The sequence below is a fragment of the Neovison vison genome, chromosome 7 (assembly GCF_020171115.1).
Source record: "Neovison vison isolate M4711 chromosome 7, ASM_NN_V1, whole genome shotgun sequence".
Classification (NCBI taxonomy): Eukaryota; Metazoa; Chordata; class Mammalia; order Carnivora; family Mustelidae; genus Neogale; species Neogale vison.
This window is the reverse complement of record NC_058097.1, coordinates 20235845-20263385: the sequence shown is the minus strand read 5'-3', so window position 1 is coordinate 20263385 and position 27541 is coordinate 20235845. Positions and strand designations below refer to the sequence as shown.

At 41.7% G+C, this 27541-nt stretch overlaps 1 protein-coding gene across 1 annotated transcript in view; it reads right to left on the bottom strand.

The window, feature by feature from the left end:
• CDH11 (cadherin 11) overlaps positions 1 to 27541 on the bottom strand; it is a 150606-nt gene that overhangs the window by 31897 nt on the left and 91168 nt on the right. Inside the window, exons 3-7 of the mRNA XM_044256017.1 lie at positions 15348 to 15748; positions 10791 to 11085; positions 7565 to 7684; positions 5703 to 5870; positions 958 to 1145 (exon numbers count right to left, since the gene is read on the bottom strand). Of these exons, the coding sequence (XP_044111952.1) occupies positions 958 to 1145; positions 5703 to 5870; positions 7565 to 7684; positions 10791 to 11085; positions 15348 to 15575 (999 nt within the window). The 5' untranslated portion in view covers positions 15576 to 15748. The remainder of the gene's footprint in view (positions 1 to 957; positions 1146 to 5702; positions 5871 to 7564; positions 7685 to 10790; positions 11086 to 15347; positions 15749 to 27541) is intronic.

Below are 27541 nucleotides of genomic sequence, written 5' to 3'. Positions count from 1 at the left end.
AGGTGTTGATTTCTCAAGTGGTAAATCAGGGGGAAAAAACCATTTTAGGAAATATCGTAACTATTTCTTCACTTGAAACTGAATCTTATCTGGCTTCTTCATAATCCTTTTCTGGCCCAGCTGTTTCCAAAATGTCTCGAGTAGGACATTGTTCCGGAATGCCCTAGGTCTGAATTTCATGTCCATGACCTGCTAGCTGTGTGACTGTGATAGGATCAAATTATTTAATCCGTCTGAGTCCCAGGCTCCTCATAATTAAATTGAGGTACTATTGCCCATGGGGACAATACTATCTACTTGATATGATTTTTCTTGAAGAATCAATGTTTGTAAGATGCACAGACTTCATTTAGCCTATGTTGAGTGCTGAGTACATTTTAGATTTTTAAAATAAAACGAGGACAAACAATAAACTCCTCTTTGCTGTGAGTCAATTCCAAGACACATTTTTAGGGACCATTCAGCTGACTGTGGGGGAAGGCCCATCATTGCTGTTTCTCAGGCTCAGTTTTGAGAGACAATCAAGCAGAGGATTGGCTCCAGTTTCACAGAGGGCCCAGCCAGGCCGTGGCCCCTGGATGCTTCAGATGGGAAATGCCTTTGAGCCGCCAGTATGAACAGAGTTAGCTTGGCAGAGTCAAAGGAGGAACCCCTTATGTGCCCAGGGCTGTTTGTCCAAAATCTAGATTTATCTAGCTATCTACCCTTCTGTGTGAAAATGGTGCCAAATCACAGAAAAACTCCCAGGCAGTTGGCAGCAGCCACAGCCCCTTTGTTAGCTCCCTCTGCAGTAACAGAAGGGGATCTAGTTCTGTTATGGCCCAGAACTGGGAGTTGAATTGCAGTATCGTGTCAGCCCCCTGTTGTCCATATTCTTGTTTCTCTGCGTTCCCTGCAGTGCTGCCTTGGCAGGGCTGGCTGGCCCGCTCACATACCTGCGTCCTCACTCTAACTCACCTTTTTCAGTTTGACCACACCCTCCTGTGTCTCATAGTCCGTCGTGATCTCAAACAAGTCCATACCGTCTCCATCAACAATATTGTATGTGACTAAGCCATTTTCTCCAATGTCTGGGTCTTTTGCCTTTACTCTTCCTACTTCCTCCCCGGGGACAGCCGCTTCTGACACAGACATCTGGTATACGCCTAGAAGAAGAAGACATCTATTTTTATTTTCTCTTTTATTTGGCAGCTGGTATGACTTTAGATTTCATTGAATCCCAATAAATTTCTCAAAGGGTTTGAAATTGAACTCTCTATTGATTGAAAACATGAAAGAAGTGAATGGATGGGAAGGAAGATCCCACACGGACTGCTTGTCAAAGAAATGTGTTCTACAAAGGAGGACAAAACAGTGTCGGGGTCCAGGGTGATGTGGTGGGGTCACCTGCCACATGTGAGAAAGGAAAACCATACTCAGCTACATTTCCCATCAGGAAGTGATAGAGGACCGTGGATGTCTTTATATGTTCAAAGAGCAAAGACTTCTTTTCATGTCTTCAGGATGGTCTACAAGTTAATTTCAAGGCACTTCCAGGTACCCAGAAACACATCCTTCTCTTAAAAAAACAAAAACAAAAACAAAACAAACTTATAGCTCCATATTTTTTTTAAAAATCAAAAGCAAATTTTATCCTTCAAGGCTGTGACTCTTCTAACTCTCTAGTTGACTTTCCTCTTACATCACCTTCTTCACCATTTGATCAATAAACACTGCCTTATCGGGAAAGTTTCCCACAGTGTGGGCTGTCCATATATATTTATTTAATATTTATTGGGAACCTGATGCTTGCCAGGTGCAGCTCTAGCCCCTGGAGACTCAGTGGTGAATGAAATCATCAAGTTTCTTCCCTTACTGAGGCACACTGAAGAGGAAAAGAAGCAAATGTATATCTATCTATCTGTATCATTGCCAGGGAGAAAAATAAAGTAGTGTAAGCGGTAGAGGGTCATGAGACAGTGTGTGACTGTGTGTGAGTGTGTGATGGTTGGTGAGGGGGCTGGTGCATGTGTGAACGCATGTCTGGGTGTGTGTGAGCGTCTGGTATACATATACATGTATGAGTGTGAGTTTGTATGTGAATGTGTGATGTGTGTGTTTGAGTGTGTGCACAGACATTCGGTGTCTGTGTGAGAAGAAGAAAGAAGGAGAATGGAGATTGATTTAGAATTAGTCGGTCAGAGAAGACATCTCTCAGAAGAAGGCATCTGAACTCCCTTGAAGAGAGTTAGCAATCAATCCTGCGAATCTCTGGGGATAAAAATGATAGACAAAGCAAAAAAAAAAAAAAAAAAACCCAAACAAACAAATGGCAAAAACCCTGAAGTGGGCACATACTGAAGACATACAGAAGCAAGATGGGGTGCTGCTGGAGCTTTCTGTGAAAGGTGAGGGCACAGAGGTAGGCTAGGGCTCATCTATGTAAAAAGGTCGTTGCAGGAGATGGGAAAGATTTCAGGTTTTGTTTAAACGTGGTGGAAGCCCCTGGAAGGTTTTCAGTAGAGAAGCCGGATTTGAGATGGTCTTATCTGCATTTTCACGTTTTAAAAATATTCTGTGTGAAACCAGACCGAGAAACAAGGGTTGCAAACCTTTTCCAACCTACCACTTCCAAGTTGAGTGGTTTTGGACAAATTACTTAAATCAGTTTTAGGTTTCCTTCCATGGATTTTTATCTGTTCCAGCACTCTTGTCTGTATTTATCTATAAAATGTGGTTTTGAATGCTTTCAGGTTGACCCATATGCTCCTTAATTACACCATAATCTGATAGTCAAAGACGAGTGGAAAGTGTAGTCTTCGTTGATAAGTCTCAGAAGATAACTACCAATTCACAGGAAGGTTTACAGATACCTGTTCTGATCCGATTTTCTGCAAAACTCATTTGAATTCATGCCAATGAAATTAGTATCGGTACCAAAGTGATGGAACTTTCCTGTATCGTCGCATGTGAGCACAAACAATTTTGTAGTGTAGATAATGGAGCATGTAGTCTGTTAGAATGCCATATGAGGGACACCTGGGTGGCTCAGTGGGTTAAAGCCTCTGCCTTTGCCTCAGGTCATGATCCCAGAGTCCTGGGATAGAGCCCCACATCAGGTTCTCTGCTAGGCAGGGAGCCTGCTTCCTCCTCTCTCTCTGCCTCTCTCTCTCTCTGCCTACTTGTGATCTCTCTCTCTCTGTCAAATAAATAAATAAAATCTTTAAAAAAAAAACAAAAAAGAATGCCATATGAGATTTAAGCTTATTGGGGGTGCTGAACCTTGTGCCTGACCAGGTAAAGCAGTCTTTCTTCATCTCGTCTGGGACCCTAGGAGAACTGTTTATGGCCTTGTAATTCTATCTCAGTATCTCCCTTGCACAGACCCTCATCTTTGGATTCCTCTGAATGACCGTGGTGCCTTCCTGAGACCATAGCTGTTTCCCTGCCTTGTTCCCCAGTTTGTACAAAGTGCCATCTCTCTGACAACAAACTCCCAAGCTCTACCGATACTCTCCTAATCTAGTGATGATTCCCCCAAGTACGAGCAGCATCAGCAACATTACAACACACTGTACTTTTGTCTCTATCTATATATACATAAACAGATTTATGTTCAAGCTCTGGCTTTGCTATTTTCTTGTTTTTTTAATGTTTAATTTTTTTATATTTGCTTACATCTTTAATTTTGATTCCAGTAGTCAACATGCAGTGTTGTATTAGTTTTAAGTGTACAATATAGTGTTTCAACAATTCCAAACATCACTCAGTGCTCATCAGAATAAGTGCAGTCTTTAATCTCCATCACCTATTTCAGCCATGCCCTCCCCCCACCTCCCCTCTGGTAACCATCAGTTTGTTCTCTAGACTTAAGAATCTGTTTCTTGGTTCCTCTCTTTATTTTCTTTTACTAGTTTGTTTTGTTTCTTAAATTCCACGAGTGAGATGATACAGGATTTGCATTTCTCTCACTTACTTCACTTAGCATTACACTCTGTAGATCCTTTCATATTGGTGCAAATGGCAAGATTCATCCTTTTTGGGGTTAAATTATATTCCATTGTATATAGGAGTGCCACATTTTTCTAATCCATTCATCTACGGATGGACAATCAGGCTGCTTCCATAATTCGGCTACTGTAGTGACCAATATGGTACTATAAACATAGGGGTGCTTGTATCCCTTTGAGTTAGTGATTTTATATTTTGAGGGGTAAGTACCCTGGGTGTGGTTACTGGATCATAGCATAGTTCTATTTTTAGTTTTTTGAGAAACCTCCATACTGCTTTCCACAGTGGCTTTACTAGTTTGCATTCCCACCAACAGTGCAAGAGGGTTCCCCTTTGTCCACACCCTCACCAGTACCTGCTGTTTTTTGTGTTTTTGATTTTAGGTCTTCTGACAGATGTAAGGTGATACTTCATTGTGGTTTTGATTTGTGTTTCCTAGATGGTGGGTGATGTTGAGCATCTTTTCACATGTCTAGTGGCAATCTGTATGTCTTCTGTTCTTGTTTTCTGACTATTTTTAACTGGATATTTTTTGTTTTGGGGATGGCTTTGCTACATTCTTTGGGCAACTTATTACACTGTTCACAGAATTCAGTTTTATCTGTAAAATGTAGGCTCTTATAGAGATATTACACAGTAGTAAGTCTTCATTAAATGATGGTAGTTGCTGTAATTATGATAATTAATAATCTTACAAAATCATTTCTTCTTTTATTTCCCTTAGCAATCATCAATTTTGTAGAACGACCACAATCCTCCAGATAATAATAACTACTTAATTATAACAACTTATGCCAGATACCATAAGGTTTTAACTAGCCTACTTAGTTCTAACAACATTCTATTAATTAAGACCTGTGGAAGACTGTATTCTTTAAAAATGGTCAAAGCCATATCTCCCATCCCAAGTGCTTTTCCTTCAACATGACTTTGACTGTCTTTCCATTGAACAATGGGGTCTACAAGAACTCTCCTTAAATTTGGGCAGTCTTATGATTACAGTGGAGATGGTGGCATATTATTTCTAAAGTTAGGTCCCAAGAGGCAATACAGGTTCTGCTTGATATCCTTGGGGCTCTCGGTTTCAGAACCTATCTGAGCCAATCCTTGGTGAGCTACCCATGGAGAGAAACCAACACCATCTCATCAGCCACATAAGTGAGCATCCTTGGAAATGGGTCCTCCAGCCTCAGCAAGCCATCCTCATCTGATGTTATAGAAACAAAGACAAGGGGTCTTCTCCAAGTTTTGCCCAAATTGCAGACTCATGACAAAAATTATTATTATTGTTTTAAACCCCAAAGTTTGGGGCAGTCTGTTTTAAAGCAAGATAACTTATTCAGTTTTCTCATTACCTCCAGATTAGAAATGAGAACACTGAGACAGAGAGAGTATCTAGTAGAGATACAGAGAGAATCTCGTAATGAATTACTAGATTGCATAGCCAGTATCTAGTGAAAAATCCAGCAAAATAGATTTTCTGTTTCCAGGGTCATAGAATTTTTTAGGTCTCCTTTTCCTCTGACTACGTCTACTGCACCTTCACTTTTTTATGTTGCTATTGTAGTGCTTTTGTTTCCATTTTTTGCATGAATGATAAAGAGATTCAATTCTTACAGATTTCTTCTTGAAAGCTGAGTAAAGCAGGAAGGGGTCAGAGAAGGGCTGTCTGTGGCCCCATTAAAACGTGCAAGCCAAGCCCACCTACTTACTCTGCGGAAACTTTGGTGGGTTGTCATTGACATCAGTCAGTGTGATCGTCACTTTGGTTGTCCCTGAGAGTCCACCCATGTGTCCACCCATGTCCTTGGCCTGGATCACCACGTGGTACTCCTCCTTGGCTTCCCTGTCCATGTTGGGAAGGGCCGTTCTGATGATACCTGGACAGGCGAGCAGGAAACGTCACATATATTCATTGAGAACAACATTAAAACAAAAAAAGGCACGACACTTCAAAATCCTAAAGGCTGAAATATTTGAGGGCCCGTTGCACAGATATCCATGAATAGACCCATGACTAGACCCACATTTTTGAAATGCTAGCAGAATCTTCTGAACGTCTGTTCCCAGCATACAATTCTTAGGCTTTAACCTAATATAATTCATATTAGGTTAAAAGTAGGTAGCATGTATTCCATGCAATATGTTAAGATGTAATTATTAAATTTTAGAAGAGTGAGCGAAGTGAGTTAAAAATACACACAATGCTTATACAAATATTTAGAGTGTACTGACACCCATCACTGACAACGGTGCTAAGCGAATGAAGTCTACATGATCTCTGGACATCAGCACACCATCTGTATGAAAACCATGCTCTCTTGAATCTCTCGGGAATAGGTGCAAGCTTTTCCTCTCTGCAGATGCACTAACATTTACAGTGGAAATAGAAAGAGAGCACCCTTGTCCGTCTCTCAGCCCTGACGTCTGTATTTCTCAGCAACACCCTTGAACACACTGAATCTCGTTTTCCTGATCTGTTAGATACTTTGGTAGGTTCAAATTGATGATTTCTAACTATGAGTCCTTGAGAAAAATGAAAGTTGCAACTGGGAATTCCTCCACTAGTGTTTAACATTTCAAAAATCTGGATGAAATCCCACATTTATCCTTGGTTAATCTGGAAAGGATAAAGAGCAAATGCCTTGGATGGAATCATAGCAAGAAGTTGCATAGGCTATGCTCTGAAGTAACGTGGCTACAGATAAATAATTATATAGGTCACTGGAAATTATATTTAGTAAATGGAAATTATATCTGGTTGACAGACTCTGTGTATACATATTAATATATATTTCATATAAATTTAAGTATACCAACAAATGTGGATTATTTGTAAATATCTTTCAAATATACAGGGCATATTATAGAAAAAGCAGAAGAAAGCAGTTTAGGGGATTATTGTAGACTAGAATTTTCACAGGATTGCAGAGTTTATTCTAATAAAAGGATCCTGGAATAAAGTTTAGAATAAATGAAGTGAAACCATTTGGTTTTGGTGATTGTATTTTTTCACTTTTGGTTTGCCATTTGTTTCCTGTAAGAGCCGTGCAGAGCCTTCTTCCTGGATAAGGCCTGTTGGGAATCCGTAAGCACAGTGGAGGGAATGTGCTATGTCCCAAACACACTTGAACATTATTAACACCCATTCCCACCACCCTGCGTGGTGGGCTTCGAAACAAGCTTTGAGAACTACCAGTTTTCAGATCAGCCCTCAAGTTCTACGGTGTCCTCCCTGGGATCCTTTGTTGATAACTATGATAAAATTTAACTATTTTAAGAGAAGCTCTTAAATTTAACTGACTTTTAAGATACGATTTTAATATAAAAGTTGTATTTTAAGATTATATTTATTATTGTGGCATGGTGACACAGAGGCCAAAACAATAATAAATAAGGTTCATTGGAAACTAACCACACCCAGGCATGTGCACACACAGCGTCTACACCTCTCAACAACCCTGTGAGGTGGCCTTTCTCATAGGTGAGGAGACTGAGATTCTACTGGTTTCGGAAGTTGGGCCGGACTGGTCACTCACAGTGTGTCACGGATCACAACGACATTGCACGCTACCTGTCTGTGCTTCTACTGAAAAGTAGGGCTGTCCTTCCAGGATGCTGTATACTAACTTGGCGCTGTTTCCATAGGTAGGATCATCAGCATCTGAAGCGGTCACCTGGATGACCGATGTCCCTTAAAAATGAAATAAATTCATTAGCAACACTCTCTCAGCTTTTTGAATTATATTCTAATTTACAAAGTTTCATCTTAAAATTAAAAACAAAGAAAAGCCCGGCAACTATGTAACGTGCTTGCTTTTCCGGGGTTGAGATGTAAAATAATCTTTTTCTCTTCCTCCTTTCCTTCCTTCCCACTTGCCTTCCTTTAAAAACAAACAAACAAACAAACAAAAACCTCCCGTAGCTTCAAAGTGAACTTTCTAAATTCCAAGTACATTGCGCTAGGCTTAGTAGTTAAAATAATAACATTACTGCGAAAACATTCTAAGACCCATGCAATTGAAATGTTCAGTATATCAAATAATTAAATAAAAATCCTCCCAAAGAGTATAATAAAGGATAATTAATGATGAATTGCTTTTCATAAAAGGACAGAGAGCAGTCTTCCATCTGTAGCAGAGCAATAAATACATCATTTTATTGTTGCTTTGCATGTAATAAAATAGCTCCTAATACTACATTTTAATTAATTTATGGCTATAAATATTGTACAGAATGTCGTTCCCTGGTGACATGAAAATTGCATCTTCCCACCTCTAACGGGTCTGGTAGTCATTTAACAGAAACCACCCATAGACATGGGTGGGTCCGAAGGAACCAGGGAAGGAAGGAAGATGGAATTCCGTTTCTCCTAGCAGAGCCTCTCTTCCCTGATGGTCACAAGGGCTTGAGGGCACACAGTGTTGACGCAGAACGGGGTGCAGGGCCAGAGAAAGAGAAAAGGCATTTAATGCTTCTGCTCCAAGCACTGTTTCCGGCGCATTCCATGTGTTCTGCCAGCCTACCTCAGCTCCTCGTGTTTACATCTATTGCATTTTGAGAAACTGGATGTGAGAAGTCTGAAATGTTACCATCTATTTTGCAAAGTGGATTATTATTACCAGAGTCAGGAATTAAATGCCCATCCAGCAACCAACCAAACCCACGGTTTCTCTGATATTTTTGGCACAGGGGCGAGGTTCTGGGTGGGAGGCTTAGGATCCCATTCACACAGCCTCTGTCAACCCTTTAATTTACGATTGTCAGCGATTTGTATATGGTGTATAAGTCAGTCTTCCTTTTCCATAATTACTTTTATGTAATTCATTATTTCGTGCAAACGAGTTTTCTGAACTCTTTCCATACAATCAGGCACTCTTTGAGGTAGCAGGGGTTTCTAAAGGAGAGTAGGCTCTATTCTCTACTATCGTGGTTGAGCTAAGGAAATTATTAAATCTCTATGCTCCATTTGCTTCTGGAACTCCACTAAATCCATTACGACTCCTTGTATTTTCCATCTATTTTACTTAACCCTCAATGCAGTTTACATTATCCTCTCTTTACAGATGATCAAATGAAAACTGAGAAAGACGTGACCGGTTGCCTAGGTTCCTCTGGCTGGCGAGGGCCACCTCCACAGCGCTCACAGCTGACTCTACTTTTCTAAGCCGTGACAGAAGGTCTGGGCGTTAGCCTGAAGCATCAGCAGGCTCCTGGAGGTGAGGACAATGTCGATTCCTCTGGAGTCTTGCTTGAATGACAGGCCTTCCTTCTGGCTCAGTTGCTGATGCTACTGTCTCTTATTGAATGATTTGGTTCATGTCTGCTTTTTTCTCCTTAAAATCCCTAGGCAAATACCGAGAGACTAAAGGACTGGTCATGGCCAGGGAAGAGAAACAAAAAATGAAGCCTGATCTTCATAAAATGTGAGAAGAGTCTGACTTTATCCAGAGGAGAAAAAAAAGAGACTTTTTTTTTTTTTTAATCCCAAATTCTACATGCAAAGTGGAAAGAGCTTAGGGGTTTGGGGTCACTTCCGCCTCTTAACTATTTTGGGCAGGTTAGTACCTATTTTTGTTGCTTGTTTTTCTTCATTTGTAAAATGGGCAGTTTGATCCAGATGATTCTTAAGTCCATTGAGGCTTTAAAGTCTTTGATTCATATAACCAGACTCACTCCCTGATCAGAGCAGCCCTGATCACTGTCTGAAACATAAACCCTTCTCAGTATGAGGCATGTTTCCCAACAACAGACCACAACGGCATGCATTCTATAAAACCAAACAAAAGTTACTGCCAGGAGAAGGTAGCCACCTGAAGAAATCCATCAGAGAAATATCCTTTAACAATGCAGCGTGTCTTTAGGCCTGATGAAAATACACATCTACTTGTAAATTATTCTAACAGATCGTGACAGCATGTCACGACTCATTGTGTATTCTGGAGCCACTTAATAGCTCAGATAACCTTGGATAAATTAGTTAACCTATTTCTGGGTTGGGTTTCCCATCTGTAAGATATGTCAAATAAGACCTACCTCACTGTAAAGATGAATCATAGCAAAAATGAAATGCAAGAACACCATGGAAATCATTAATTAGCATGATGTCTATATGCAACAAATATTAACATGATCGTGACTGCAACAGACATCAGTGTGAGCTAGTGATTGAACTACGTTGCCTCTAATCCAGCAAAACTAGAAATTGTCTTTCCATTTTACAAAAAGGGACATTTTACAGAAAGAGAGATAGAACTAGATCCAGGTCACACAGCCAATGAGGGCCAGAGCCAGGATTCCCTGGATGCCGCCATGTTCTTGCCACTCCGACACACTTCTTTATGTTTTAGAAGTTTAGGTGGGTTTTTTTGGTTTGTTTGTTTTTGTTTTTTTAAGATTTTCTTTATTTATTTGACAGACAGAGATCACAAGTAGGCAGAGAGGCAGGCAGAGAGGCAAGCAGAGAGAGAGAGAGAGAGAGGGAAGCAGGTTCCCTGCTGAGCACAGAGAGCCCGAGGCGGGACTCGATCCCAGGACCCCGAGATCATGACCTGAGCCGAAGGCAGCGGCTCAACCCACTGAGCCACCCAGGCGCCCCTAGAAGTTTAGGTTTTAAAATCTCAGGTCTGTTTTAAATATTTGAAACTTCAACTACACAGATAACATTTTTTTTTTGTCATTATGCCACAGAAGAGGCAGTATAAATTCGACTTTCCAGATATAGGAGAGCAGGCACCAGCCCCCGCCACCCACAGGAACCCAGGCTTGTAGATGGAGCAGGTCTCCCCAGCCATACGCACCCACGTTGGACCTCTCAGGCACATTTGCATGGTAGGTCTCATGCAGGAACTCAGGAGGGTTGTCATTGATGTCTTGGACCTTGACAATGAACTCCGATGGTGGTTCCAGCGGCCGGTTGGTGTCCCTGTCCACCGCCTGTGCCATGAGCGTGTACTGGGCTCTCTCCTCTCGGTCCAATGTCTTGGTGGCATGAATGTTCCCTGATTTGTCATCAATCACAAAAATGGTTCCGGCTCCTTCACCTGAGAGAATGTATTTAATGTTCCCATCACCAGAGTCAATATCGGAATGAAGCTAGGAAAAGAGAAATCGAGATTTTTAATTCCATGAGGGAGGCCATGGGGAGACAGAGTCTCACTTGCACACTGTTTGCTATAGTACCTTCCACACACACTCACGCAGACGTGTACACACACACATACACTGTGAGAAGGAGATGCTGTCACCCACTTCCACAGATGAAGCAATGGAATCTGAGGGAAGATACTTGCGTTGGCCAAGGTCACACAGTTGGGTGTAGTGAACCCAGCATTTGAACTTGAACCCTGAGTTTTTTAAATTCTAAGATTCATGCTTTCCTCACAAATACGCACCCATACAAAATAGACGCACACATTCACACAAATATCACCCAAACAAAATATATATACATATGCATCTATATTAATAGACTTATTTTGAAAGAAATATGTACATAACATAAAAAATTTAAAAACACAAACATTTATGCCATAAGTAAGTCTTCTCAGTTCTGATTTCCACTCCCTCAATTTCTCTGCTCACACACAACAGTTGTTACCAGTTTCCTGTGAATCCTCTAAGATATATTTTACACATATGCTAGAATATCTGTACAGTGAGATACATAAATGTCCCGGTTTATTTTTATGCAATAAAGTGCTATAGTGCACACGTCACTCTCCACCTCTGGTGTTTTCCTATAAAAGTAAATTCAGGTGGTCTTTCACACTGATACATGCAGATCGACCTCACCCACTGGGTGGATGTTATCATCTCGTTTTAGCTGTCCTCTGTCAAAGGACACGGAGGTTGCTTCCAGGCTTCTGTTGCTACAAGCAATTCCTTGATCAGACCATTCCAGAAGACCCTCTGTGAGGAGCATGAGGTATGAGGGTCTGGGGACGTGGCTGCTGGGAGGAAGCTCCCATTCTGATCACAGGCATTGTGTGGGTAGGATAGATTCATAGGAATGCAACTTCTTAGGCAATAGAGAGAACTTTAAATATGTTTAGGTTCTTTCTGCTTCCTTTGACAAAGCCCAGAGACATGATGGTACTTGCCTAAATCCACACTTGGCTGGTCCTGACTACCCATCCCGCGCCTTGCTTGATTCTGTTCTATGTGGATCTCACCCAAAGACCACGTCTGATTTTCCTGTAGCAATTAATTCCTCACTTTCTCTTAATATCACTTCAATGTCTAAATTTTCCATCTTAATCTGAGTTCCTCTGCCCTCATTATGCCATTTGTCGGAAGAGATAAACATTGCTTTTACCATTTCTGTGGGCTTCAAGTATAGCCGAAGGGCTAAAAAACCCATCGTTCTACCTACTATGTAAGAAACCTCAGTATAAATCAGAAAGCTTTATTCAAAAGGCACTGATGATGATGATGATAATAATAATAATGTTCTAATAATAATAGTTCTTATTATCAATGACATTTTAGTACTGATATTATAAGTAAATGTCATTTTAATATTACTGTTATGAAACCAAGGTCCAGAGAGCTTGTTCAGAATCACAAAGCAAGGTTCAATACACTGTTTTTAAAAATGTGTTATTTCAATTTCTCAAAAAGTATCTAATTGATTTGCAGCCAGTGGCTCAGTGAAACACCAAGTACTTCAGTTCAGGGGTGGTGAGGGGAGGGGGGGTACCTGTAGGCACAAATCAGGAAGACCATTTTGATTTTAGTTCACAGTGTGTCTCAGGAAAATTAAAAGACAAAAAAAAAAACTTTCTTTCAGAACTTGTTATTCATAACCAGCTACATATTATCATGAAATGATGGTTACTGCACTTCTCGTGAATAATTGTGAGTAAAATATGAAGCTATTGAGTGACCTCCAAAGGATGAACAGGATTGCCCCAGTCTTCATACAATTTCCACAGTGAGGGCAGGATCCCTGACGCTGTTCCCCTGGCTTCCTCCCCAACCCCCACAGTCTGTTATTTGTTTCTTTTCTCTGCCTCAGACCTGGCATAAGTTAGGGGCTTGGTCTTGTGAATGAGAAACGAGGAAATCAGTGCTTATTTTAATAGGAGTGTCTAGAAGGGAAGTTTCCAGGGGCTTTCATGGATTACATGTGAGTTTGGCTGAGTTTCTTGAGAATTACAGATTCTAGTACATGATCAACCAAATAACTGAAAGAAAAAAAATATATAAAACCATAGTGTTCATTATGTTTCCTCTATTTTGTTTTCAGATTTGTAAGTTGAATATAAATTTCTCCTTTTTCTCTCTCCAACAAAGATGACCTATACAACTGACAATGATATTTATTAGGTTCCACACAAAAAGCAGTTTGGGAAACCATTCAATCCTATCAGGGGATCCAGTTGCTGAGGCATACATAGCCAATTCCTGATGCCAAAGACTGATGGCTTCCCCCTCTGCAGAGCACAGCATGACACAGACTGTGTTTCCTGCAAGAAATCTGAAAGTCCGTTGCCTGCCAAAATCTACTTTTTCAGAGCAGCGTAAAGCACTCAACCTTGAATGTCATCAAATCAAAGGTCATCGAGTCTACTCCCTCTGTTCTCAGGGAACTATATATCCACAGTATCTCAAGAGGAAGATCCACAGGATCCAGCCCCTTTTGTCTTCTTCCCCCACCCAATCTGACATCTCGCACTCAATCCCATGTGCCTATATATAAAGATCATTCACTGCTTACTTTTCTCCATGTTTTGCCCTATATTCCCCTTTTAGTGGGCATGTCAACCGCTTGCTCCACAGAGATAAGGAAAAGGTTCTCCAGGTCCTGTCTCTTCTCAGTCCCGCACCCTAACACACACACACACTGTTCCCCACTGAGATAGTCCCCAAGGCGGGGAGGTTCTATATCCTCAGAACAATTCACGCACAGCTCCCCATGTTGTTCAGGCTGCAACGGCCCCCGCCATGACTGAAGTCTCGTCTTCCTCTCTGGGCACAGAGCCCATCTTCTCATGTAGGGAATTCACATGCCAATTATTTCCCTGGGTTCCCATTTCCCCCAGACGACTTCTATTTTGGGTATAATCTTTCCATTTTTGGGTATACATGAATGAAATTCTTTCGGTATGTCTGGCATTGAAAAGGCACTTTCCCAACCTGGAACAACGTTATTGAGATGCTAATATGAACCTCTTCCAAATATGTCAATTACATAAATATGCATTGCTGTTCTCATGTTAAAGAACAACTGAAATAACTCCTTGGAATATAGGAGGCTTAGAAATTAGCTCGCCTCAGATCTACCCTTGGCCTTTGCCCCCTTTACGGGATAACTCCAAGTCCTCTTTCAAGTCACAGGTCACTACCATGTTCTCTATGAAACTTTCCTCCATCCTTCCCAAACATTCCCATGTAAATGTGTAATAATTTCTGTTGAATTTCTTCATTATCCTGTTCTTTGTGCGTGCGTGTGTGTGTGTGTGTGTGTGTGTGTGTGTGAGTGTGTTTTAATCGCTTAGGTAGGTGTGTCTTTTCCACTAGTCTCTGAACTCTTTCAAGATCGGAATGTTTTATCCAGGTTACCATTGGCCTAGGTCTTCCCCAGAGCACAGCGGGCTTTCATTCTTATGCAGATGAACGCCTATCTCCTTGTCATTAACACCATTATCCTCTGAAAGATGGCTGCACGTTTAAAAATAAATGATAACAGGCAATATATTTTTTAACGTATTTCAGAATGCCTACCCTTTGCCCCTTTTTGGAGGGGGTACACAGAGAATGCAGTCTTAAATACTGGAAGGACACTCAGATCATCCTAACTGGGTGTTGCCATCCCTGAGCTAAAACACATAAAATCCCACCCATTCTTAAGACACATCCGTTTCATCAAATATTGACCAAGGCCTCCCCAAAACTGGGCTTAGTACCAGGACCTCAGGACACAGAATGACACCGGTCAGGTCCAGGGAGGGAGACAGGCAAACAGACTTGTGTAATTCAGAAGGGAAAGCTCTCACAAAGAGCAGGGCGGGTTCTGAGAGCACAAGGAAGGGGTGTCCACCTTGGAGGTAGGGTGTGTGGTCAGCCAAATGCCCTCCGTGGGAGAATGAGTAAATAAATAATGGTTTCAACTCAGTGGACTACTGCACAGTCATTAAAAATGGAGTTTAATGGTATATTAAGTGGAAAACAGAAGTGTTCTTAATATGGATAAGTCTATGAATGGGGGCGGAAAGGCTGAAATATGATTGAACAATGATTTCATGGTTCTTATTGAAGGTCATTAGTGCCCCCTCCCCATTTTGGTTCTTGACCAGACCCTTTTGCTGGACTGGTGAGAAGGAGAAATAAGCACTGCAGAGCAGCGGCCTTACCCTGCCCACAAGCACGGGGTCAGGCCCGGTGTACTCCTCGATCACAAAGAACTGGTTCCAGACCCAGCCTCGCTTGGAGCGCTGCAGCACCTGTCCCTCCTTGCCCTTCTCATGGTGCCCGTGGAACGAGGGTCGTAGGTGGCCCCGCCGCTCGGTGGTGAGGGCCTGGCTGTGGCACAGCACGCCCAGGCACACCAGGGCGGCTTGTAAACAGTAGTGCTCCTTCATTTTTGGTTACGTGGTAGGCACAGGAGAATGTGGCTGTCGCCCCTCTCAGCAACCCCGTGGCGGGCCTGGCCGATGGCGGCCTCCCGGACGTGTCACGCAGACCTCTCTTGGAAGGGAATGTCTCTGCTCGCTGAGTACATCACGTCAGGGCTGCCCACTTCCCCAGTCGGCTTCTGTGGGAAGAGAGAAAGGTCAGATTAGCCGCAGGCTACGTCCCCAATTTATTTCAACCCCACTCCATCAAAGAATGGACCACAGCTGGGGGCGGGGGGACTGAGCAAGAAATTGTCCCTGCTTTAGCAACTTCAGGTGTCGCCGGTGGGATAAGCTGTTACACAAAGATGACCCTCGAGGTCTATACGAGGATGAACGTGTGCACTCTGTGTGCTGTGGAATACAGCTCCAAGGTCTCAGTGTCCGCTTTACCTCTGACTGACTCCCTTACTAGGGTTTTGGGGTAAGACGACAGCTCCTTGAGCTAGCTTGCTCCTTTACGAAATGGGGATGCTAATCGCGCTCACTGAAATGTCGACACAGGGATTAAATGATTAATGCCTCTAAATCCCTTAGTACAGTGTCTTGTACACAGCAAGTTCTCCATATTTATTGGTTATCGTTATTGATCATACTTATACTAGGGTACATTTCCATCCCTAGAGGAACTTAGGGCATTATGGGCATCCAGGAGAAGAACATCTAACTGATGGGGATTACGGGAGGACAGGGAAGAGAATGGGGACAGTTATGGGAGACTCCCTGAATGTGGGATGGCTGTGCTGCAGCCTAAAGTCAGAGTTACTGTGATCAGAAGGGAGTGGATGGGATGACCATGCAGAGGGAACAGCATGCTCAAAAGCCCAGAGGTCCTCATAATGCACAGCACATCCCCATACTGGTCAGAATGACTGGATGGTATAAGGAGGAGAAAAGCAGCAATGGACCCCGCCAGAGAAAGGAGGTTGGGACAGATCCCAAGGAAACACTCATGCTCACTAAAACACTTGTTAGTGAAATAACAGACCAAGTCCTTATGGTGGATCAGTGAATGGTATGCTGTGACTTAATGAAAAATCCCATTGGCTCTTGTTTGATCAAAGGCCCACCCAAGAACCTGAAGATAGCTCCTTAACCTGGCAGTCTTAAAACAGAAGCTTTACAAGCTTTTTCCAACCATGAAATGCAAAATAAAAGAGCATACCCCACCAACTGATCTAAAGATCTTGTTCCTGGCTCCCAGCCACGGCTCAGCTACTCATCAGTATAACGATGGGCCTTCCATGCGCCTTGTAGGTTTCTAACCTACAGTTACTCTGGTCTTTAATTTCTGCCTTGGGTTCCTGGACTTCTTTACTAAACTTAGTCTTGCTGCTGCTGGAAACTTAATTATCCCCTATGAAACTTCCCTTGCTTGTTCCCCTCTCTTAGCACCCTGCAATTTCTTCTGAACTATTATCCTTTTCTCTTGGTGTGCCATCCAGACTCCCACTAGAGGTCTAGCTCCCAGAACCCGGCAATCCCCATTACCATGCCTACTACCGACGGGAGACAGCTCAGAAGAGTGCTGGGCACAGAGCATAACATTCTGATACCGAGGATGACACTTCAATTCAGCACTGGTGAGTCTAAATGAAACTGGTGAGCTTCTTGAGCATTGTAGAAAACAACATCATTTAATTCCTAGCTATCTAGTATGAATGTAGTGGTGGTGGGGGGAGGTGATCATAAAGGAAGGAGTATGAATCTTGGCCTAGTGGAATGTACCTAGATTTGGAGATCAGAGAGACCTGGGTTGGAACACTGCTTCTATATCTTATAATATAGGTGATGTTAGGCCCACCAGTCAGGCATTCTGAGCCTCTAGGTATGCTCTCATCTGAGCTACGGGGATGACAAGAATTGCTGCACGCATATAAGGCTGCATGGACGCAGTCTGAGTTCCTCCTCTCTTCCTAGAGTGCCACAATTCAAGCCCTCAGTCTCACTCAATAGAAGGAGGTGCTTTGGCCTTACAGATGGAGATGCCCAGAAAAGGCACTTGCTCTCAGAGAGGAACTGAGAAGTAAGAGTTACATGGGGATGCCAGAGCCATCTGGTCTTAGTAGTCTAGACTTGGTGAAATTCTAATCTGTTGGAGCAGAACATTTTTCCTTCTGATGGCCTTTGACTTCACCAACCCAACCCTTTCTACTTCCTTTGTCATATGGCAAAATGTGTCTAGGGAGGCCACAAATGTGCAGACAAGTTCAGGTGTCCGTCACTTCCCCCAGTACAGTCTTTGATGTTAGTCTCTTTTCAAGGACTAGGGAGTCCAATATTTGGTGTAGACAGACATCTCAGGGTATGGAAAAGACCGTGTAGAAGAGAGAGAGATTAAACAGATGGCATCGTCATTGAACGGCTTCATCCTCAGACTCGGGGATGCTAATAATACATGAAACGCTGTTTCCTGCTATCCAAACTGATTGTGTGAAAAAAACACAGAGGGGGACCCCAGGAGGAGTCAGATCCTAAAATGAGTCAATGTGAAGCAGCAGGAAGATCCCTCGGCTTAAGTCAGGAAGCAAGATATATGGTCAAGAATCTGCCAATATCTTGTCATGGGACCTCGTCATTTCTGTATTGGTACATTCTCTCCAAAATGAAGCCATTGGGTGACATGTTCTACAAATGGCTCCCAGGTTCATATGGATGTTTGGAACGCCAGTGAGAGGCTGTTGGGGATTTCTTTTGATTCATACACCATCTCCTTACTAAACTGGATGATCTTTATGATTGGGATTATATGTTACACATGATTATAGGTCCAATGCTGAGCTTTCGAAAGCAAGCCATCAGTAAAAGTTGAATGTATTATTTGAATCCCATACTTCAAGTTCAAACTTGATACTGTCACCAAAGAATCTCAAGAAGAAGAAACAGCAAAGACCATATGGTGTGACAAGATCCCTGCCCATTTTACACCATGCCAAGTATTAAGTGTTCATTCACATGGTGATAAATTATTCTTGCATATAAACTGTGAAGTGTATTTGAAAGAAAGGGTTTAATTAAAGTTCATATTTCTGCACCTCTTTCTTCTGGCTGCCATTTTGCTGTAAAGCACAATTATTTCTGACACCAGAAGTGTTAAAACTAGATGACAACTTTTTTCCCTTGATAAAAAAATTCTAGCTTGATACTAATGAATTTAAGAGTTTCCACATGACCCAAAAAACAATGAAACCATTACTGAAAAGATGAAATTATCTATTCTCTTTTCTCGGAGATAGCAAAACCAACTTGCTTTTAAAAGGAACTTATTGGACCCATTATTTGAAAGTATTTATACAACTACATGTAATATGTAATGTTAATTTAATGATTAGCCTCAGGTATGTATAAGATGAATTTTAAGACATAATTTTAAAAAATTACTTTCAGAATGAAAATTCACTTAGCAAAAGCTTTTTCTAAGTACTCTTCTAATAACTTTACAAATAGTAATTCAGCTATTTATTTCTATAACAAACATGAATAGGTACTATCAATATTCTTATTATAAAGGTTGAGGAAGCGGGGGCCCAGATAAACGAAGCAATTTGTGCAAGGCTATGCTTCTGGGAAATCGCAGAGCTGAAATTTGAACCCATGCCATCTGGCTCTGGTGTCTGTGTTTTTAATCAGTGAACAATACCAACTCCTTCCATTTGTTTCTGCCTGAGTTCATAAGGAAATGATACGGTTACTACGATATGGGTATTGTAACCTAGAAGGCACCTGAAGTAAACCAACATTAGAACTTGGTATATAATAATATGACTGGTAAAAATAGTAATCATAGTTAATATTCATCCATGGTTAGGATCTGCCTAATACTCTTCTAAATGCTTTCCATGAGGTGAGTCATCCAATTTTCACAATAACCCTACACATGTAGTATTATAGCTATTCCCATTTTATAGGTAAGCAGTCTGAGGCATAGCGAGATTAAATAACTCGTCCATGGTTACAGACCCAGCAAGTGGAAGCTCTGGGACATGAACCCTAGATATTTGGCTCCAAGACTCCTATCCTCCTCCCCTGGAGTGCTGTGCCATATTGCCTTTCTAAGAGAAGACTGTAGAGCTAATATAGACACACATCCTGACACACATGTAACAGTCTTAAAATGATAGCGGTTTAAATTTTAGTGGCACTGGTTGTGACTAAAATACTAAAAACCAAACCAGAAAGAGGATAAAACACATTTTATAGCAGAGACCGAAGGGAAGATGAACAGGAAGTGATTACATCAGTCCATCAACAGCACAGTACAACTGGGCCTTTAAACAACACATGACACAAAAGTTAATCTTCGCTTTTTATTTTTAAACGCCCTGCTTCAGAATTTCTAAATGTATATGTTTCAAAAATGTGTTCAGAAAGATTCTTTTTCTTTTTTTTTTAAAGAAATGTTTCTAAAATCCAGAGATCTGATTGATGTATTCAACAGTAAAGAGTTTGCAGGGAACACACATGAAAATTAATAGGAGGCAGCCCTCCTAAGAAGACCTTGACATTGGTCATAATTAGAGAAATACATCAATGTTCTAATTGGTTTCAATAAAAACTCCCGAGGCAACTCTCAAACAATCTTTCCATTAAAGCACTTTCTAGCGGTATGCCAGGATGTCTAAGCGTTGGGGTTCCACTAAAACATATAGGCGGACTTTATTTTACAGTGGGAGCATATTGCTTGGAAGGAAAAATAAATGTTGTTGAAAGTCACAGGAGTAATAACATGACAGGAAAATGGATTTGCAAAACCACCAGCTCTAAGTGGAAGGCTCGCCCCTCTATCTTGAGAGCAGATAGCCCGTCATAAGCTATTGCGCCTTGAGCATAAAACCCTCTTGCTGTGCCTGCTTTTGTCTCCGTAAAAGAAAATGACATATACGGGTGTTTAAGTATATTTGGACTCCTGCTGGAAATTGTTATCGGGTAGAGAAAGAAAGAGGAAAGCGCTTAGCAGAAAGCAAGTGGCTTTGGTTTTTCAGCTTTCTCCTCCCCACAGAGCTGGAAGGATCAGACAGACTGACCTGTTCTTTTCATTTCCAGGGAGCTAATTTACAGTTAAAGACAGGTTATCATTACATTAAGAATATTATCGAGGCCCGCACCAGAACTCGAAACTCCACATTCTGCATGCGCAGTGTCCCCTTGTGGGGGAGCTTGGGGGCTCTGCTCTCCACTTCAACAAACACAGCTTTGTAACCAATCGGATTCTATTATGCAAATTAATTCAAGCATATTTTATTCCCCGTTCAGATCTCATCACTCAGCGCTGAGCTGGTCTCTAGTTTCAAATCAAATCACAGGAATTATGCCCTGTCTGTGGAAATCACAGAGAATGGGGAGAGGAAGTATTATAAGAACTTTGAATCATATTTCTTCTTCCGTGATTTCTACACTTGGGAGCAAAGCATAAGCTTGGGGTAATAATCACTTCTGCTCAGGTGCAAAACACACAGGCAAGACTGCAAAAGGGTCATTGTTGTTCCAGCTCTGATACTAAATTCAAATGTCAAAGTATGTAGCAAATAGGGCCCCTTATCAGTGACCATAACGTTCGCTAGAGTGAGTGGAAATTTTATCTTTTTTTTTTTTTTAAGATTTTATGTATTTATTTGACAGAGAGAAATCACAAATAGATGGAGAGGCAGGCAGAGAGAGAGAGGGAAGCAGGCTCCCTGCTGAGCAGAGAGCCCGATGCGGGACTCGATCCCAGGACCCTGAGACCATGACCTGAGCCGAAGGCAGCGGCTTAACCCACTGAGCCACCCAGGCGCCCGAGTGAGTGGAAATTTTAAAACTGCTGCAATGTAAGTCTGATTCTCTTCTTCTAGAGAAATAGAGAACCACGTGAGTGTCAGCTTTGAAAGTGAAAAAGATCATTCACTGCCTCCTGTTGGGCAGACCTGTGTCCAAATCCTGGTCCTGTCACTTACAGGCTACATGACCTTAGGTATTGATGGTAGAGATTATCCTTGACCCCGTGCTTGATCTTTCTAGTGGTGGGCAGTATATTTGGGGCTTGGTACTTATTATTTAATTGTATCTTTACCACAACTTAGATGTAAATATCACCCAGATTTTATCTACAAGGAAAGTGAGGCTCAGAATGGTTGAGTAAATCACCCAAGGGTACATCCTAAATCACTAGCAAGGCTGCTATTCAAATTCAAGTTTATGTGACAACAGAACCCATGCTTTTGCTTTACCAGACTCCCAAACTCTGGGATCCTATGTTCCCCTCATCTTCGATATAAGGAGAGGGCATGATCCATCTTCGAGGATCATCTCAGCTGCAAAATTGTACTCGATATTGAAAATAATCTTTGTTAGATATGAATTTCATTTATTTTTCAAGTATGTAAAATCAGCCTCTATGTTTTCAGGCTCTCATGGCCACAAAGTGTCACTGGAATCCAACTTCAGTTCCCAGGCCCCAAACATGTAGAATCATTCCATGATTATTTATTTATCTCTTCAAATAATTAAGTAAACTTCCATTAATAAAATGATTAAATACAACGTGTGCAATGAAGAAGTTATTTTTTTGTGCTCCACTCAATCCTTAAGACAGTCTTTTTCTCACTGTAATATTTTAAAATGTTAATCATTAGGATGAATAAAATATATCAACACATACAGGAAATAATGTCAGCTGTGTCATCTCAGACTGTGAATAAACACTGTATATGAATGCGTGAAAAGAGAAAGATTTATTTTCAATTTTTTTTTTTTTTTTTTGCATGAGCTAAAACACCTGCGGGAAAATTAGGGCACAAATGGCAATGATAAACAGATGCTCAACATGATGGAGCTTCATTTGTGGTATCAGAGGCCTGTATGTAAATTTCCCTTTGTCTCAGAGCAGTAAATATCTGTAAAGCTTTCTTCATTTGCAGTTCCTTCATTCAGCAATAACTTTTCACAGTGCCAGACCTAGGTTGGACCCCAGGGATACACAGACTGCTGTGTATCTCTGATCTGTACGGAGACTATACTCCAACAGCGGTGAGACAGTCTTCTAAGCAGATGAATAATGGGATAATGGGATCGGTGCAAGCGGGACTTATGTACACAGCACCGAGGAAATGGGGAGCACATCTCTGCCGACTGAATGTGTACCAGATCACTGCAGTCCTCTGGTCCTTGCCCACTCCTGCTTCCTCCAAGTAAACACCTATCATCTCTCCATCTCCACCTTGTGAAGCTTCCATTCTCATCCTGAACCGCGGCTGATTGAACTGCATCTAGTTCAGCAATAACCAAACCTTAAATTGATCAGTGATTGTTTTAAACTCTGTCATCTGGCCATAAGGACAAGCTGAGTGCACAACATCCACTTGGGAACTTGAATGAAAGAAAACAGGAACCGTGTTTCTGTGAGAGGGGTAACTGAAACAGGAAGGTGATGGGCTGCCTGGGGGATGGAGTAGTCATCCTCCATGGCCAAAGATTTGGTGAAATCAAGGTTATGAGCAAGCCAGTTAGTAACCAAACAGAAACAAACATCGCCTCTGTCCCCAAGCCAGGTAAACAGCACGACATGTGGCCTGGTTCTCTGAAAATCTTGGCAATGAAGGACTGCCCTCCACCTGCTGTCTCCATGGGACCCACCATACTGATCTCCTGCTTCTCAGTTTCCATACATCAAATGACAATAGGTCTCCCATAAGTGAGCCAACTTGAATGCTTTCTTTTACCCTCAAGACAGCAAACCTAGTAAACCACAATAATCAATAGGAAAATGTTTGGTGGTTCTTCTGATAAAGGATGAAGTACTCTAGCTGTGGAGGTCATTTGTTCATACATAGAAAATGCCTTCTTCATTTCTGAATATCCAAGAAACACTGGAGCCAAAGGGAGACTTTCACAACAAAAGTCAAGACACCTGTGTTCTAGCAAAGATTCTGTCATTGAACAGTTATGTAACCTTAGAAAAAAAATCTTCTTTCTGAGACTTTCACCTTCCCATAAAATGGAGGCTAACAATAGCCTATCAAGCCTATCAAGGTCTTTCGTGTCTACCGGAGCCTGTGAGCCTGAGCTGTGCTGAGACAGAGCAGCCTTCCCTAGAGGGAGGCTACACCTAATTTAAAAAGTCTGGGTCCTGGGGTGCCTGGGTGGCTCAGTGGGTTAAAGCCTCTGCCTTCGGCTTGGGTCATGATCCCAGGGTCCTGGGATCGAGCCCCGAATGGGCTCTCCGTTCCATGGGGAGCCTGCTTCCTCTTCTCTCTCTGCCTGCCTCTCTGCCTACTTGTGATTTCTCTCTGTCAAATAAATAAAATATTAAAAAAAAAAAAAAAGTCTGGGTCCTAGCTGGCAGGACTGCTCCACTACATTTACATGAGATATAACGGCAGTGGTGTTCTCTGGGACTAGGCAATGGAGACCCCTGTCAATGTGACAGGCTTTGATCCCAACTTTAGAAATCAGAACTCACCCAATGGGCAATGGGAATCCACTAAAAACTCTGATCTAGAGATTGATGGAATCCAAACTGTCAGAGGTATACGGGAGAAAGTAGCATGAGAACTGGGAGTTCTGACACAATTGTTAACAGCATGGGCTCAACAGTCAGAGGGGTTAGAGCATTAGAGCTCAAGAGCTAGAGCTTATTCCTTAGGTGTATGACTCGGCCTCCAAGAATCTCCACGCCGCCATGTTGAAAATGTGAAAACAAGAGAAGCACTCTCAGAGGGAGAGTTAAAATGAAAGGAGATGATGCATGGAGAGACTCTTGTATGGACTTGACATGGTCTGGCACACTGCAGGTGATCAAGAGGATAAATGAGGAGCTCTGTTCCTTCAACAAGAATGCATAAATATGTACTATAAGCCCTGGATACAGGGATACGACATACCATACACATACCACATGCAATAACATACAAGCCTAATGGAAGGCTCTGAGAGGTTGTCCATCAGGAGGAGTTAAACAAAATAATACTTAGAACAGGAATTGTTACATACGACACGAGTAAATGAAGGAAATGAGATAAAGCAGACCAGTATTTTCTAATAGAAATATAATGGGAGTTGCATGTATAATTCTATCTAGATGCCACATTTAAAAAGAATATATTTATTTGACAGACAGAGATCACAAGTAGGCAGAGAGGCAGGCAGAGAGAGTTGGGGGGGAAGCAGGCTCCCCGCTGAGCAGAGAGCCTGATGCGGAGCTCAATCCCAGACCCTGAGATCATGACCCGAGCCAAATCTAGATGCCACATTTTTAAAAGTTTTAAAGAATGGGTACATTTATTTTAACAATATTTTTTATTTAATTCAGTATGCCCCAAATAGTATCAGTTTAATATGTAATAAATATATGGATTATGGAGATATTGCACATACACACACACACACACACACCAGTTTTGTTTGTTTGTTTTTGTTTTTGTTTTTGTTTGGTCCTAAGACCTCAAAACCCAGTGCGTATTTTAAACTTACAGCACATCTCTGTTTGGACTAGCCATATTTCAAAAGCTCGATAGCTTTACATGGCTACTGGCTACCATTTAGGACAGCACAGTAGAGGATTCTAGCATATCTGGAGAGAAGGGGATGTGGTCAACAGAGACTTCCTGGATTCATTATAGTCACTCAGGGAGAGAGATAATATGGCTCTAAATAGGAAATATAAGCCTCTGGTAGAGGTAAAGGTGCCCTTCTGGAAACCATGCAGATGTGGAGGGCCTAGGGAAGTGGACAACCCAAGAAGGGCAGAGCGTGAGGCCGTAGTCTGAAGATGGCGCTGCTGCTCCTGGCCTCAGGAGGAGAGGGGCTGGTTTGGGGATAAAGCACATGCCTTTGGTTTTAAGTGGGTTAAAGCTTGTGAAGCCAATGGACAGAGGCTCCCGTGAAAAGTGTCAGGGTAGAGCTAAGTTTCTGAGTTCTTCCAAGAGTAGGTATTACCTGTGTTACCATTTCTGTTTCCAGTTTGGGCATTCTGCTGCATTATTCATGGCTAGAGTCTCAGAACTGCATGAAACCCTCCCTTAGACCTTCCTCTCTTGTTCTTTCTTCAGTGGACAAATAGGGAAAGAGATACAGAAATGACAAGCAACTTGTGCAAAATAGAAAAAAAAATAACCAAAACAAAGTGCACAAAACCTAAAGCCTTCACTCTGTAGAGGAAACATGAAAGAGAAAGCATGGAGCGGAAGATAATTTATACAGCATCTACCCTGCCCTCTTGCTCCCCAAACCCGGAGTGAAAGCAGTCCTCCCTCGCCAACGACTTCTGTGGAAACAACCGTCCATATTCTATAAGGGAAAAGACATTCATAAACAAGGACCTGGGAGCTCTCTTTAAGGACTGTCAGTGGAGAACGGGAAGAAGGAAAACAATCTGCATATTATTGCCGGAATCTGCAGGGAAGCACTTTCCACAAAGAATTTTTTTTTTTTAAGTGTAAACAAGAAGAGGAGGAATTATCCCAAGGTGGTCTTAATAACTGACAAGGGCTTGATGTGGTTTTTCTGAAATAATTACTAAAACAAGGGGAGAGAGTGCCTCAAATCACCACTACCGAGACTTCAGAATTCTGCGACCTCCAGCCTGTGACCCCAGTCCACGGTGGTCCACATGCATCCGACCAGGGTAATCAGCCTCTGAACAGAAGTGAGGAATGCAGAAAGTCAAGCTGCGTTCAATTACTGGAAGCTTGACTCTTACCAGAGTGTGGGTGGGCTTCTAGAGGTCTCTTTCTAACGTACCTCCCCAAACCATGCTATCATGCTAAGAGTAGACTAAACTGCCACATTTATTTATTTATTTATTGGGGGGGGGCATCTCTACATATGCCACAGATTTTCTTACCTCCCCTTATTTTTAGAAAGCAGACACCAACAATAGCCTTATAATGATCTCATTGTAGTTTCAAATAATCCAATCTTTGAAGCCCGATTCTGTCTTTTCAGATGTATTAATGTCATTTATCAAAAGTAATGGGATTTTTAAAAAAGTTGAGCATAAAAGAAAAGTAATGGGATACAGCAAACCAGTCAAGTGCCTTGTACATGTGCAGAGCATTTTCTGAAGCATATGCTGAACACTTTCAGGCAGACAGGACTTTCAAAGGCAACGTTAAGTGTCTTTTGTGGGTCTCAGATAATATGGTTCACTTAATTAGATTTTCCATAATCCCAGGTTAATCCTATTGTGAATTACAGAAGTGAGTTTTGACTTGCCTGGCAGAAACATCTACTACTATAAATGCATTTCTGGAAAAAAAATATGTATCTTATTTATAATTCATTACCAAAATCATTACCACAGAGAGTGCCTCTTCTCCCTTGTCCAGGTAGAAGTGACCATTTCCACTCCTTTGGATGGTATTGGCCTTTTAAGAAATTTAATAAGGGCACTTCTAATATCTTTTGTTCTTGATTATGCCTTCCTCTTTCCCAAGATATATGAAGTTCTCTAAGATTTGGAACATACCTGACTCCTCAGCACGGAGTATAATTATGCATATAGCTGACAGGGCCGCAGTCCTTTATGAAGCTTAACATTTAGACTAGTGTCCCTAGAACTTGACTGCATAGTTGATGTAGTGGGGAGTCTTAAAAATCCCATTGCCAGGCCTTATTTAACACCAAGCAAAATAATTGAAAACCAGGAATCGCCATTTTTGAAATTCCTTAGGCGGTTGTGGTATACATTTAAGGTGAGAACCACTGGTCTAGAGCTACATTATCTAGTATGGTGGCAACCTAGACACATATGGTTTTTAAAATTTAAATTAATTTAAATGAAATAAAATTAAAAGTTTACTGCCTCAATATACTAGCCCCATGTCAAGGGTTCAGTGGTCATTTCTGTCATAGAAAAGAGTTCTGTTAGTCTGTGCTGGTCTTAGTCTCTAAAACATCGTCACCTGGTATGTTGAGCGAATGAAGGTATACAAAGAACACTGCACTAGGCATTCCAA